We start from the raw sequence: 15,585 nt of genomic DNA on the forward strand, positions 1-15,585 counted from the left end.
AAATGCCTCTGGTATGCCTAGGATTCACCATGCCTAAGATTTTATCTTAAAGTCACTACCACAAAGGTTTTAAATGAGCATCTATTTTACTAAACTAAAATGTATCCAGACAGCAGACTGCAGTTAAATACCTATCTCAGACATGGAAAACGGCGCATAAATCCACTGTTCAGACATATGAAACGTCTAACAATATGCTTCTTAAGGAATAGAGAAAGAACTAGGTACCAATATTTGCCTTTGGTAGCTGTGCTGCAGGATGCATAAATGCACCTAGTTACAATTTATGCTTTGTATTTAGCATAAACTGATGCCCTTGTAAGGTAACAAGTGTCTATCTCTTCTTTTAGCAGAAAGAAGTTGAAAAATAAGGATGTAAAAACTACTTTTCTTTTCCTGCTCATTTGAAGAGGTGCCAGTAAATCTAGCTCCCTATTTTCACTTCAAGATGCTCAAGATCACACACGGAATTCAGAATTGCTTTGAAGATACTGTGAAGGATTTCTGATTCAAAACGAATATCCTTGTCTGTGTGAACACTGTAGAGCTATTGACAAGAAAGAAAAAAAATTAATCCCAAATTATCCATGTGACAGGTTAAACAGACAGCGTAGCATCTTATTCAAGAGGCGTTTCCTTAAATCCATCTTCTTAACTCTAATAAACATTCCCTTGAAATCAACCATAGCTTTGTTTTTTCCCCCAAACAATGTAATTGAGCTTGTACCCCTGATGGCTAGCAAAGAAGCAAAGGTTGAGCTCAGAGTGGACAAGCCTTCCTTTGAGGCAAGAAAAGTCAGCAGTGCCAGAGGCTGTGGGCTACATGCAAAAGGGGGAAACAGAGCAGAATACAAGAAACCACAGTGCTATTCAAAGTTAGGGGCAAGAGAAGAAGTGGAGATAAGGAAAAAGTCTTGACAGCAAACCCAGGAGTTTGACTAGTACAACAAGGTGAGTGATAGAGCAGGGAAAATAAAAGACCACATACAATGCTGCATCTGTTTCCAACTTTTGCAGGTTCCAAATCCACATAAACATTTAGGTATTCAGTTGTTGATTAAGTGCTTAAGCTGTACTTTATTAACCTGAGTGCCATTTTGAATCTGGCTGTAAGTCAGAAAGACCGTCTGTACTAGTAAACACAAAGGATCTGTGCCCATTCTCTGGCTCTGACAATAAATGTCCTTGTGTGTTCTGCATTCATATGGCTTGAACTGTCTTCACCTCCAATGTTGCTGCCTCTGGGGATGTGCCCATGCTGTCCCCAGCTAAACCCTGGCATCTTGTGGAAAAGTACGGTGTGGCCTTGGTGGAAGCAATGCTGGAGACTGTCAGCAATGACACTGACTGTGCCAGCACTCAAGCCCATTCCCTGGCGCTGCTGTTTCGTTTACTAAAATGGGTCAACAGATCTGCGTAACACATGCAACAGCCACTCTCCAAAGGACAAAATAACCTATGCCCTTTGAACACCAAAGAGTTGGAACCAAAGCCTGAAGGTTTTAAAAGAACAGAAAGAGAGCCGCTGAGTCAAGTGGTACCACCGACCCTTCCCAGAAAAGGAGCACCAGGGGAGCTGAAGGTGTTAGCTGGGTCCCAGCAGCAGTGGGGAGTAGGACTTCAAGTGTGCTCTGTATGGCACCAACCCCAAAGCGAGAAGTACACGGCACAAACCTGAGGTGACAGGCCTTCCCCCATCAGCTCACCGAGGGGCCGCCAGAGCCTGCCTCCCTCCCCAGCTCTGCCCGAGAGAGGCAAGCTACCGGTTTCCCGGCTAGAAGGGATCCCAGAGCCCTATCCCCACCGTCATCGCCAGCAAGCTGCGAGCCCGGGGCCGCCCTGTGACCGCCGGCAGCTAAAGGCCGCTGCGCGACCGCACGTGGGGGCCCGGCCCGCTTTCCCGCCCCGCCCGGCATTGCCGAGGCCCCCCCTTCCCCCGCAGATAACCGCGGCTCCCGCCTACCCCCCTGCTCTTCTCCCACCCGCCCAGCACGGAGCCGGCCCCAGCTCCGCAGCCGCTCTCCAGGCGCTGGTTGCCTCTCGCTGCGGCATCAGCGAGCGAGCGGGGATGGCTCGGAAACCCGGGAGCTTTCTGCAGGAGGCCTCTCACCAAGTCGTCGCCGGAGGCTCGGCGGGTAAGTGGTGCGTTCCTCCTGGGCGGGGAGGGTCTGCCCGTCCCCCGCCGGCGCTCCGCCAAGCTGAGGTGAAGACGACCCCGCCGCCGCCCGCCCCCCCACGCTCTCCTCAGGCGCAGGAGCTGTGGCGTGGAACGGCCTGGTTCAGTGGCAGCTCCTCCCCCAGCGAGAGGCGCAGGCGGGCGGACCCCTGATGTGGCCCGGGGGTCCTGGGGGCGGGTGCGACGCGGCTGTAGCTGGTGTGATGGTGCTCGGCCCCCCGCGGGCGTGAGGGAGCCCTTCCCGGGCCTGCGGTGTATCTCCGTTAAACACATCGTACAGCCCCGCGGATGATAAGGGGGGCCCCCTCCAACGGTAACAGCCAGTGGTGTCCCCTTCGGTGGGTGCCAGTTTCCTTACTCGGAGCGGGCTCGTAGCTGCCGCAGCCGCCCCTGGCGCCTTCCCCGTTTCGGACGCGTCCCTTCTAGGCTCCTCGCTGGTGTGTCGTGGAGGAGCCCACGCAGGGCTACAGTGGAAATGCGCTTCTGTGTTTTAAAACTTTAAAGAATGTCGAGGTTACTGATTCATCACGTTATTTGTACTTCGAACTATAGGTGTCAAAACGGTATGCATCTGTTTAGCAATGAAAGTATTACTAGTTAATTTTTTGTTTGTTTCTTCTATCTGAAACATTTAAGTTAGCTTGCGGTGTAGGCAACATTTACAAAATATCCTGCTCTTCCAGTGTATATATGTAAATCCTGTGAGCATTTCAACTATGCAATGTGTTCTTAAGTGTTCTTTAGTATCTTTTGGGGTCCAAATGCTGTTTGCCGTGTTTTACATGAGAGGAAAGCTGCACAGTGATGTTGGTGTGTCTTATGTAATGCTTCAGTGTAATGCGTGCAAGCAAAATTCTCCTGTGTCCTGCATGGCTGTGATGCTGCGTGTGAGCTGGTGTTCTGTTCCCTCTAATTCCCCTGCTGCTAATTCCACTTTTATGCATTCCTGCCCGCAACATATATTTGAGCGCTTCCCTTTCATGCTCATGACTGCATGTCCTTTGTTTTCAGCATTCTGTTTTGATACAGAGAGATTTCACAGCAGAAGCAGAGATGTGTTGTCCTGTCCCTTCCAGTGTATTATATGACTCTGTTTAGTTCCTGCAGCTGTGGAAATTCTAAAGCTTTTTTAGATTCTGCTTGGTACCAGCCCCTCCTTCCCTTAGGAGAGAAAGGGAGGCTTTAATCTGTACTAGCCCATTGAAGGCCTTTCATACATGAAGGGATAATGAGTTGTTTTGCTGCCAGATGTTTTGCAAGATGACATATTTGTCTGCCCATAGCAGTGGGCCTGTGCCTTGATGATTCAGATTGATCTGACTTAGTATCTTTCCATTCTCTGGCAGTAGACTGTTTACAGGCTTTGTTCTTAGAAGGACAGACAGTTTGGATAACACACTAGAAAGAAAACTGTCATTTAGATAAAGGGCAAAGTTTTACAGAAGGGTTAGAATTGAGAAAAGTGTGTTTGGTGGTGTAGGGAAAAGACAGCATGAAAACTATTTGATGATCTGATAGGCATAGATGTTAAGGTGAAAGAATTTTCAGTTTAAGAAGACAACTGGTCTGCACCTAACACTTTTTTTAAGGTATAATGTGAGATGCCTGTTGATTCTAGTGCAGAGGCATACTGTTAGAAGATGCTTGCATCCTTTTGCTTAGTCTTGTTTCAGGCAGGTTCCTCAGCTCCATCACTAACCAACCTTAAATCTGTACTGAAATTCCTACTTATTGGTTTTGAAATAAACCAGGGAGAATTGTTCTTTAAGTCTGAACAACACTAACACTGTACTCGATGGATTAGTGAATGTGTGAGTTAAAGTGGGATTAGAGGGAAATGGCTCAAGCTTGAAAACTTGCTTCTCAGATGCTTAAACCTCAATGGTGGCTTTCTTGGTGGTTTGTTGAGAAGACAGAAGAGGAAATCTGTAGCTTTGAGGTCTACAGTCTAAAGGTTAAATTTCTCAGGCAAGTGTGGATCCAACATCAAAAGGTGGAAGCAGGAAGGAAAGGATGGAGAAACGAGTTGTTGAGGGTGTACTTGAGTGTTGTATTTCATCCTAGTGTGGGCTTTGATTGACAGACTTAGTTTCCCAGTATCACTTTAGACAACCTGTATTGCTTTTGGCTGCCTCTGCAGAAGGACATAGGGCTTTTATAGGTGCTTTGTTATATTTACTGGCTTCATGTGAATGTCCCAGCTATCCTCGAGTGGCTTTGCTGCCTGTACCAGAGCCTAGTATTTAGAAGATTAAAAAAAAAAAAATAAATAAAATTCTGGTGAACTGATGTTTAGATTTTTAAAAAGTTCTGGTCATCTTAACTCATACAGTTAAGCACAAGGAATGTATGAAGGTGTTTGTAAGAAAGATGCAGTAAGTTGGTTTCTTTGACAAAATGATAGGAAAGTAGCAAGGTAGTAGAAGAATGAGCTGCACAGCAGAATATGTGTTATTAAAAGGTAAGAAATGTTGTATGTGTAGCTAAAATGAGAGGTTATTTAGCATCAGCATGTCTGATGCAAAAGGATCTGATAAGAATCGATTCTGCTAGGTCAAGTGGAAAATGATTAGAGATAAGCCAGAGCTGTCAGAACAGGAAGAAAGGGATTTTTTTAAGGTTTACAGAAGATGACAGGACTTGTTCATAGACTTAATAAAGACAGGGGAAGGGGAAAAAAAGAAATCAAACATGACCTCTAGTCTACAGGACCGATAAAATGGAGGATACTGGCATGCTGAAGGAAAGAGAAATGAAAGTATTCAGTGTTGTAAAGGAAAAGATTTAAACATACCATTTCTAAGGGAAAGAAAAACTTTAATGGCTCTCTGCTATAATTGAATGGTAAATCTCAAGCATGACAGGACCCTGTGCATACTTCATGTCTGCGGGAAGAGGTCCATCTGCTTCCATGTGTCTCATAATTTGCCTTCATATTGAAAGCTCTGCTTCCTGAGCATATACTCAATCTTAAATCTCATCAAAGTCTTACTTGGTCTTGGCTTACGTTCTTTCTGCTGGCATTCAGTTTGTTCTCATTTTTCAGATTCCTGAATGGAGGTTAATAGCATGATTGAGAATATTTGGTTTTGTCTGCTTGCCTGGGTGCACAACAATACTGAAGAACAAGACTGAAATGCAATTGGGGCACTTCGTTAGTAAGTTTCATCCCTTCTAGTACAGTGAATTGCAGGCATACTCCTTTTCCCTAGTGGTTAATTAGTAAACCAAGGCATGTGTGGAATTTATAGGAGAAAGAAAACAGAAAATAAAATCTAAACTAAGAATCACTGTGGAAAGAACAACTTGAGAATCTTTAATTGATTTCCTTTGAGTTACAGCAATTCTTTAAAAAAGGGTAGTTGAGAAATTCAGTCAATGCAGGGTTCAAGTTACAGGAAGAATTGTTTCACTAATTCCCAAGGATTTAAAAAATCCTTGGTTTTTCTGCCTGTGTGGAAAAGACAGGAATTGTTGCATCCAAAGGCAATGGACACTTATGTCCTCATGGAGAGGAACTGAATATTGCAAAGTGTGTTGTGTGATACCCAGGTTGTCTTGTAACAGAGTCTTGAGTCAGTTTGAATGATGAAGTGCAAATGTCATCAAAACAATTGCATGGATGACCCTTGCCTGAGTGAAGGGAAGTAGCTGAATATAACTACCCCAAAACTTCTAGGGTGCTGTTGCTTGGTATAAGTGTGTTCTTGTTTTTCTGTAAGTAGGAAACAAAGGCTGCAGATGGCAACAGTTAGCTAAAACCACAGGTAACATAATTTCATTTCTATTTAGTTTGTATGATCACCTCTTTCTTCTGTACATGTGCAAATAAATATATAAATATTTTTAATTTTGAGGTTAAAAATTTGAAGAGTTTATTTAACATATCTATATGGCGTTTTTCAAATCTGTAATACTGAACTCATCTTTAAGTACTTTTCTGCTGTAATTAAGAGTTTCTTTTTTTAATTCCATTTAATACATGAACATGGTCTGTTGGCTCTCTCTTATATGGGAGAGATAGAATAAAAAGAGCTTTTAAAAAATTAAGATAATCAGAGGTGGCCTTTTTCCTCTTTTTCTTCATATTTTCATGAAAAAGCAGGGTTTCTACTTGCTTTCTGGACCTCTTGGCTTCAATTTTTTTGTATTTTTTTTTTTTTTTTTGAGAGTTAGGTTCCCAGCTGCATTGAAATCTAATAGGATTTGAGAGTCTAATTATCTTAAGCTCTTTTGAAAGTCCAAATCTTTTCTTTTGAAAGGTGTTTTAATTCAGGAATAGACAAAGTTCATTATTCTTCATAGCAGCAACTCCTTTAAACCACATTGTTAAGCAGGTAAGCCAATAGAGTAAGGCTGTCAGATGCAAATACAGTATTAAAAACAGTGTTTGGAATTGCCATCACTAGAGGCATTAGGCAGACAAATGTCATAACAATGTATGGTAGCCAGCATACTCTGTGAAATACTTCAGGTTATTTGGTCCCTGTGAATGAGAGGAGTGTGATACATATAGAGGAAGCACTTTTAAACAGCAGGAGAATTGATTAATTCTCCCTCCCCCAGGTGTTTCGCTAATTTGTTTTGATTATTTTGCTGACATTTTTCTGGGAATTTAAGTTAGGGTGAGTGTCCTATGTTAACTGCTTTTTTTCTTGCTTTTTAAGCTATGCAATTGGCATTACTGTGTTTATTGTTTCCTGACATGTTACTAAATTACTCACTGCTCATAGGTAATTTCAACTAGCTAAATAAGCTAAACATCATAACTATCTTGACTTGAAACCACAATATTTTAAAGTGCTTAAATCTTCCTCTTTCTGAAGTCTCTTAAGGCTGAAATATTACCCAAGACAACAGTATGTGCTCCCTGTCTTTCGCTGCCTGTATTTGGCATTTTGGACCAACAAAAACTGTTTAGATTAAAAAGTGAAGGGTGAGAAGCAGCTAAATAGTATTAGTTTCAAGGAAACAGGTACCCCAAGGGTTTTGAACTTGTTCATACCAGTGAGCCAATTTTCTCTGCTAGGCTGAGAAATTGATAGTGTGCTACCTGGTGCTGTACTTAGAGCTTTGAAGGAGAGTTGCTTGGTTGGGAGTGTGGTCAGGAGAACGTTAGGTGAGAGACCAAAGAGACCAGAGAAGACCAAAAGTAGATAGTGTGTAAACTGAGACATTGGATATCCTGAACCTTCTCAAGTGTGTTCCCAGCGATGGGGAGGACATAGTAACTGTCAGGAAGTTAAGACTGGGAAAGATTTGAATGTCTCTGCTCAGACAGCCATCCCCCCTATGGTGTGTTTAATGAAATGTGTGAAAAAGAAAATGTAAAATACCTTTTCAAGGTCTATGCAACCACTATTACTTTCATTGTTAAACAGTTCAGAGAGGAAATACAGTATTTGGGACAGTTTGACTTCAGTGGGTTACTGTGATAAGGAACAGTCACCAGAAAAGCTCACAAAAACTGATGCTAGTTTGAGGTCAGGGCGGTCAAATTGCTGCCTTTGGTCTCCTGGGTATTTAAAAGCAAGATAAAATGATATTTTTCATTTCATGAGAATGTACCTCCATGCTGCAGACCAGTGCAGTGAACAGCTAGCTGGGGGTATGCGGATTGCCATGTAATTAACCAGTTGCAGTTACCTTGTGAACATTCCTCTGTGGAAATTAAGAGTATCTTCCCGCCTACTACAGCATTTCAGACTTGAATTCTGTAAATAACAGTTTTCAGTCTCTAAGCCTCCCCTTTTCTACCAGCTGATAATGGTAAAAATTCACTCCTGAATCCAAAAGATAAATTGGACTGTTTGCTTCTTATATGTCTTCCCTAAATAAAAGGAGTGTGAGGTTGCCTCAGAAAGCCTTGTTTAATTTTAGTGTAAACTAATGACATCCTTACAGGATTTCAGATGCTGTGATGACTATGCAAAGCTGGCAACTAGCAAAATTTCTCTAAATTTTCAGGCAGTTTAGTAATTTGAAGAAACAATATTTTTGCAATGAAGTTTTAGTTTAAATGAAACAACTGAAAACCTTTGTTATGTAGTGTTTATTTAGGGTGAACTGGATCAGGTCGTTGCAGCATGCTAACAAGTTATGAACACCCATTTAGAACTCTTAAATGTGTTTCAAGCTATGTGTTTTTTTAAATGTAGTAGCTTTTATATGGGGGTTAAGATACAAAGTAATTCTTACATGTTTATATAATACTGACAAAAACTAAAAAAACAAGGCTTTTCAGACCATGTTGTGACGCCTGGTTTATGCTTAGTACTTTCTGCAGAAACTGGGACCTTGGAATCAAGAATTCAAGAATTTTTTGGTCTGTGGACTCAGAAATTGCTCATACCAAACCGCCTGTGGTGGTGTCTTGCTCTGATACTGTTGGTTAGAGCATCCTGCAGCAAACTCATCAGTCCCATTCTGCCTTTGTTTCAAGGGAAACACTAGGAAGAGCAAGTAGTTGCCTGAACTTTATTTAGTCTGGCATGTTAGCCAATGGGGACAAAAATTCTGGTGCACAGAATATTCCATGGGTGTGCAATAAGACACTTATTCTTAAGATTTTATGTATGTGGTAAACCTAAGGTCTTTGAGAACTGTTACACATTTTCTGTTGTTTTTAGTGTAACAAGTTTGCTGTTAAAAAAAAATAATAAAACCCAACAACAACAAAGAAAAAATGACAGAAATACAACTCCCCCCCCCTCCCCCAAAAGCCAAAAAAAAACCCCTACCAAAGCCAAACATAAAAGCCCCCAAATAAAATAAAAATTGACTGAACAACCAATCCCAAACTTCAGAAACTAATGAAATTACTTATCCTCATTTTCTCTGTTACCCACAAGATGGCAGTGTAGTACTACAATAAGACGCTAAATGTGGCGATTGGTATGGGTGGAGGATGAATAAAAAAAGTATGTTGAAGCTGTTGCAGGTGAGATTAACGTATATAATTTTTGATGATAATATGTGAAAGCAAATCTTAGATGAAAAACAAATAATGGTCAATAAATTCTGATTTAGTATATGTACTGCAAAACCAATGACACTAGTTTTGATTTTCCTTGAGTCAGCCACAGGAATTGTAAATGTTGATACATCACTGGTCAAGGTCAAAAGATGGTCTTAAGGCTAAGATACCACATATAAATCAGAAAACTTGGGATAAAAACCTGGCTCACTGGAATCACTGTTCAACTAGCTGCTGATTTCTACACAGCAAAGACTTTGTCTTGATTATTTTAATTGTACCATATTTTTTGTGATATTGACGAAATCTCTTCAAACTCTCATTGCCCATTTATAAACAAAGTGAAGACTGCTGTTACATTCTGCTGTAAGCCTATGTTAACTTCTTTCAAGTGCTGGCAGGAATAAGACCTACAGCAAAGCTTAAGGATCTGTACTTCTTCAGAATAAACTAAATATTTTGTTGCAACTCTAAATATTTTGTTGCCAGATTTCCAACATAAAGAATATTATAGAATAGTATGTATTATACATATAAAAGCATGCCTGTTGTAAAGTTTATAGGCAAAAACGCTTTGTCTTTAGAGGCAGTTTCGAGAAGTTGATACACCCTCTGTTAGCAAAGATTATATTGGGGTAAAGAAAGTTTTTTCATTACTGTGTTTATTGTTTCATCAGTTGTGCTTAGGGACAGATAGTCCAATCCATGTTAACTTGTCATACCACAAAGGCTAGTTACATAATAATAAAATTCTAATGTATAGAAACAAAGCATGCTATTTTTTAGTAGCAGTGCATGTGTTTCTGTGGCAGCACTCTAGAAAGGAAAATGAAAACTGATTTTGGCTATTTCTCTGCAGGACATTTATTATTATTGTCTGTGATATTAAAAATTCTCCTTTAACTGTAGCTCTATTTCTGTGACATTACCTTGGATGTTCTTATGTAGACATTCACTTGTAAGCATTCTTTCTTATGCATGTTAATTTTCTATTTCAAGCTAGCAGGGTAGTAGGCACTCAAAGTAATACCACTGAGACTAGAAGAACTCATTTGTTACAAGATTGACTCTGAAATTCTCTCTGAAAAATTGATATATTAACATAAACTACTCCGACTGGCCTAAGTATTATGATTAGGGTTGGTATGAATTAAAAGTGCTAAAAGAGCTGAAGGCAAGTAGGAGAAAACTCTCTGCCTTTTCAGGTAGTGATGTGACTCCTGGAACCTGGAAGTCTTAAAAATCAGTATCAGGGGTGCCTCTAAGCACTTTCAAGTATCTGCATCTTGATCATAAAGACCTTAAATTTGTTCTGCTTTAACTGGAGTAGAAAATACATAATTTATTTTTTTTCCCATCTTGGGAAGATTGAATTGGCATTTGCTGCCTATGCAAACTATCACTTGTCCTATTGATGGATAAAATAAATCAATCCTGTTTTTTTTTTATAATTGGAAGCTCTCATGCTCTGATGCCTTATTGTCATTTATGCAAGACAGTGTTAAATATCGGTCATTATAAAATAGTAGCTTCTGTACTGAAAGTTTGTAGTACAGGTCAGCTGCTTTGGTTGTGTTGAAAGCTTGAATAGTTGCAGGATAAGCACCTGACATTTTTCCTGCAGCTTGCTTTGTCCCGAGGCCTCATTGCAATTAAACATAATTTCACCAACATTTGAAACATCTAAGGCTTCAATCGTCTATAGTGGTGATTTTCTGATGAGAAAATATAGTTATCTCTGAGAGAGTCTGAATGTTGTTGAGAAGTCCCACCCATACAGTGGGGAAGGAAACACAGGAATAATTGGCCTTTAGATCTGCTTTTCAGTCATTGAACTACACTGTTAACAGCTGCTTTTGCTTTTCCTCTATGTCCTTTTCAATCTGCCAATTTTTTGGCAGGAAATATAGTTTATGGGTCATCTTTCAGCTTTTAGTCAATGGATCATTTCCCAGTTCAGTGTGTTATTTTAGTTTCCTGGGACTTCTGCTGTTTTTATTATACTGAAGTGTGCTGATGTGCGGCTGGTGTCGCGAAAGATCAGCACGACTGAAAGCAAAAGGAGAGTCTTAGTAGTACTTTCAGTTTGAGAAAATTCTTAACACTATTTTTCTGCCTCTTAGAGGTAATTCTGAGTGGTTTTACAATAGGGTTAAGTTTTACTTATTTTTCTATTACTAACCCTTATTTCTTAATGTTAGTTAGAGTCTCGATTTTCAAAATTAATTTATATTTTGACTGTATTGTAAATATTGCTAACCTTTATTTTTTTCAGCTGACACCAGGTAGCATACTGACCTTCATAAAAGATGAGGGGCATAGTAAAAAAAAAACAAAATGATGTTTCTGACTGCCAAAACCATGGACACAGAAATGAAATTTAACTATTATGGCTATTATGATATTTGATGTCTTTTCCAGCTTGTAGAGTCCTGCTCTTCACTTATTTCCAGGTCTGTGGTTACAGAGCCAAAGCAATGGGGGTTTTAAGGTATTATATTGTATGGATAGCAGCTTCATTGTCTTCTCCTAAATGGATTAGGATTCTGGATGGGATTGGGGCTGTCAAATGAGGTAGACATGATTGCTACTTACTCATTATACCTGTTAGTAAAAATTTTACATAGTAATGCTGTAATGGCTGACTGTATAATGAGACAGTTCTTGCTTAAAACAGCCTCTTTAATCTGTTTTTATTAAGCAGTGATGAAAATAAGTATCGAGATGCAATATGCTCTTGGTGGCATATTCTTCCTTAGTGTGAAATATGATGATGGCTATCCTGGATGACAAAAAGGAAACAAATCAATCTCTTTTGCTGATTCGTCATCAAACTTTTCTCCTTTCTGAAAAATTATGCTATTTAATAAAAAAAATACAGCTTTATTGATTACTCATTTCTAAAAGGGAGGAAGAAAGCATATGCACCTTCTGCAAGTATAAAACAATGAATGCTGTTAGCAACTAGACTAAATGGAAAGCAATGTCTTATTTAGAGTATGAAACTCTTCTAAGTTAATGTCCATAAAGTTTAAATTAGTTCAGACTTTTCTTATTAGAATAAATGTTTCCTTTTTAAAAAGCATGATAATCATAATCAAGACTAAATTTGTTCTGTTATTTATTTTCAAAATGATTGTACATGTTTAGCAGACTTTTGATTTAAATCCCTAGGGATATATTGGAGACAGATGTTTAGATGACCTCATGTTTAAAGTAAAGTTATATTTGGACACTAGATTAAATTTTTCCTTTAAATCTTTCCTTATATGTTAGATTGTGGAGGGGTGTGGAAAGTATTGAAAGATTTATGTTGAAAAGGTACTGCTTTATTTTTGAAGGAACTTATTAGAGTTCAGTAGATTTTATTTTGAGGGACCCTCAAAAGCCCAAAATGTCTGATTATGAAGCAGTATGTTTACAAATAAAAATATTGTTTCTCATTGGAGAGCTAAATGGGAAACAGACTTCGAAAGTTCCTTGAATTCAAAAGCAAATTTGCCATGTCATTTATGCCTTCCCCCAGACTTGTTGAAGGCTATGGTAAAACTTAAAATGTAGTATCAGTTGAAGACTGCATAATAGGACATAACAGTAGCTAGTATTTTTTACTTCTGTTTTTAAACAAGTAATAGTTTCTCTCAAGCTGCAGTCAGTGTCATAGTGTTGATGGCTATGATGGTTTCATGTGTGTCAGTGAACAACATTTTGGAAAAACTCTTCAATGTTTCATCAAGTCATAATTATCAAAATTGACCTGTTGAAAATATATTGATTGACAGATGAAAAAAAGTCACTTCAGTCTTTTGAAGCCTTTATAGGCAACACTGGCTTTTAAAATGTTTAGTTAGAGAAACAAGTTACTGAGTTGCTGGAATTCTGCCATCTGTAATTGTAACTGAACTATTGTGCTAATAGACATATAAGTATCGCCACTGCTACTATCTTTTTTTCCTAATTACTACTTTACTGGCAGAATACTTTTCTTTGTGGGCTGATGCAAAGGTTACACTAAAACATTAATTGAATGCTTAGCACTTACCCTGCAAAATACCCTTTGTCCAGACCTCATGTGAATGTTTCTGTGGGACTGTATTTTTAATTGTTTTGTATTCTTTCTGGTTAGGAAGGTTGAGTAGCCAGCAGCACTGGAAATGAGTTTTGGGCTGAGTACACCTTGTCAAGTTGAGGCAGCAGATGCAGCATTGAATTCTTCTGGGTTAGAACTGGAGTAGCCCTCTCCTCGGGGATTGGGGGGGGGGGGGGGGGGGGGGGGAATTGCTTTGTGCTATTTGGAGCTGCTATCATATAAAAGCGGGTATTGGGTCAACACTGGCATAAGTAGTATCTCTACTTCACAAAGGGATTGAAAGGAGGAGATCTCATCCTTTTCTTGAAAAAGGAGCTTTCATTCTGTCTTCCTCTCTAGGGATTATTGCTATTAAGTGAATGTTGACAGACAAACATATACTAGGCATGGAAAATAACTGTTTTACACAGCATGACTCTAATCAAAACCTAGTGAATGAATGTGTGGTGCCTACATGATGCCATTTACTGTAAACTGAAATTATATTGCTTAGGTTTTAATTCCTGAATCAAGATTTGGGATTTAGCTTATAACTGGAAAATATTATTCTAAAAATTAATGAAAACTAACAGTGTTTTGCATAAAAATATGGTGACACCTGGTAATTCACAGAAAAAAAAACTAAAAGAAAATGTGACCCCTTGTTGAAGTGGTATGTAAATGGGATTCCTATATAGTATGCATAAGTTCAGTCTATATTTATAGATCTAGAAAATCTGAAAAATGTATAATCCACCCTATACTGTTCTTTAACATTTGATAGAACTCTTTTTGTAACATTGTACTTAATAGAAATTCAAATATTTCTGGTAGCTAAGTAATAAACAGAAGGCTTGTATAAACTCTAAACAAATGTAGGTTATTAAAATGAATAGGGAAAAATAAGTTGATTTGAAAATGAAAATCTATAAAAACATGAGAAACTTCTGAAAACTTCTAAGTTGTGAAAAGTTCTTAACAAAATTGGAGCAGATAGCCCTTAAATGTCCACTAAAACTGTCACTTGTCAGAATTACTGGTATGAAGATAAAGGACAGTGTAGAATGAAATTCTGGAAGTTTTGCTGATAAAGCAGTTTACAGTGTTGTGGTTAGATACTGTCTACACACAAAGATTTTAAATTTTCAGAAATGTTCTTTAAAAGTGTTGCAAAAATATTGATCCGTTGACACATAACACTTAATTGGACTGGTCATTTGCTTAATCTTGCAACCCTAGTGAACGCTTAGAATTAGTCTTAAGCATCCTGGGCAACAGCTCTTATGCTTGTGTAGTATGACCTTGCCTTTCATTATATGATGCCCTTTTCCTTCTCCACATCGGTGTACTTTCTTTCTCTCCATATTAATGTCTACTTTCTTCAGTGAATTGGAAGAATAATAGCTTTATATTACATATATGTAATATGTTGTCATTTACATATACAACATTTGACTCAATTATGCATGAACACTTTTATGCTATTTGAGTATTTTTACTGAGGACTTCAGCTGATCTGCTGAGATTGTTTTAGCTGCCTTAATTGTGATATTTTGATTTATTTCTTATTTTTTTTTCCTCCTTGCCTGCAGTCCTTTGTTTCCTTGTGGGTGCATCTTACAAGTATTTTTAAGTAGAATGGAAGCTGAAAACCAAATGCAACTCTGTTACTCAGACGGAGCTGCATGCACTCTGTGTGCTGAATGGGGAGTACCACTGCAGTCAACTAGGGATGGTGTCACAATTATTACCAGCTCAGTCTTAATCTTTTTTTCCTACATTTTATTTGATCTTTGTAATTGCACCTAGAACTGAAAAATCTGTGAAGAATTGAACTTTGAGGCAGTGTTCTACAAATCCCTTTTCAGTGGGATTTTTCTTTTCCAAGAATGTTGTTTTTTTTCAGTAGGCTGCAAAGATGGGTTTGTTCTTGATCTTTTTCTAGGTCTTTTAGGTCTTTGAATCTTGCAGTCATTTTTTGTACCGTGGTTCAGATCCAATATGTAAGAGTAACTGTATATGCAGTGGCCTTGGTCAGCCAAATTTTCTGAAAAGTGAAAAAATGGATTTATTTTTTTTCAGCTGAGGGCAATCTCACGCATAACAGGTTTGCCTTCTGGGCTCTAACACATTACCGTTTCAGGGAGCTGTCATCCTTCAGCTCTAGGGGAACTAGAGGTGCCTGAACTATGAGACTAATCAGTATCTCAATTCCAGTGAAATAGGTGGAAGTAATTCTTTCCCTGAATCGTCTCTGGTGTGTACTAGTGTACCTGTGTCAGGTATCCTGTGTGGTCTAGCATGTCAACATACTACCAGTTGTAGGTGGCTATTCCCTGTATGTATACAGTAACAGACCTGTTG

General features: G+C 39.0%; 2 protein-coding genes across 4 annotated transcripts in view; one reads left to right on the forward strand and one right to left on the reverse strand.

The window, feature by feature from the left end:
- Positions 1-2,362, reverse strand: part of MIPOL1 (mirror-image polydactyly 1) — a 189,888-nt gene extending 187,526 nt beyond the window's left edge. For 2 of the 3 annotated variants that reach the window (XM_057428564.1, XM_057428560.1), the window contains exons 1-2: positions 2,111-2,362; positions 387-547 (exon numbers count right to left, since the gene is read on the reverse strand). The gene's annotated coding sequence lies outside the window, so the exon portion shown is untranslated. The remainder of the gene's footprint in view (positions 1-386; positions 548-2,110) is intronic. The other variant, XM_057428561.1, reaches the window with a different exon arrangement.
- SLC25A21 (solute carrier family 25 member 21) overlaps positions 1,929-15,585 on the forward strand; it is a 257,409-nt gene continuing 243,752 nt past the window's right edge. Inside the window, exon 1 of the mRNA XM_057428568.1 lies at positions 1,929-2,135. Coding sequence (XP_057284551.1) covers positions 2,069-2,135 — 67 coding nt within the window. The 5' untranslated portion in view covers positions 1,929-2,068. The remainder of the gene's footprint in view (positions 2,136-15,585) is intronic.

This window comes from Pezoporus wallicus, unplaced genomic scaffold (assembly GCF_028554395.1).
Source record: "Pezoporus wallicus isolate ANWC-B61680 ecotype Strahan unplaced genomic scaffold, APGP_CSIRO_Pwel_v1 contig_3486, whole genome shotgun sequence".
Lineage (NCBI taxonomy): Eukaryota > Metazoa > Chordata > Aves > Psittaciformes > Psittacidae > Pezoporus > Pezoporus wallicus.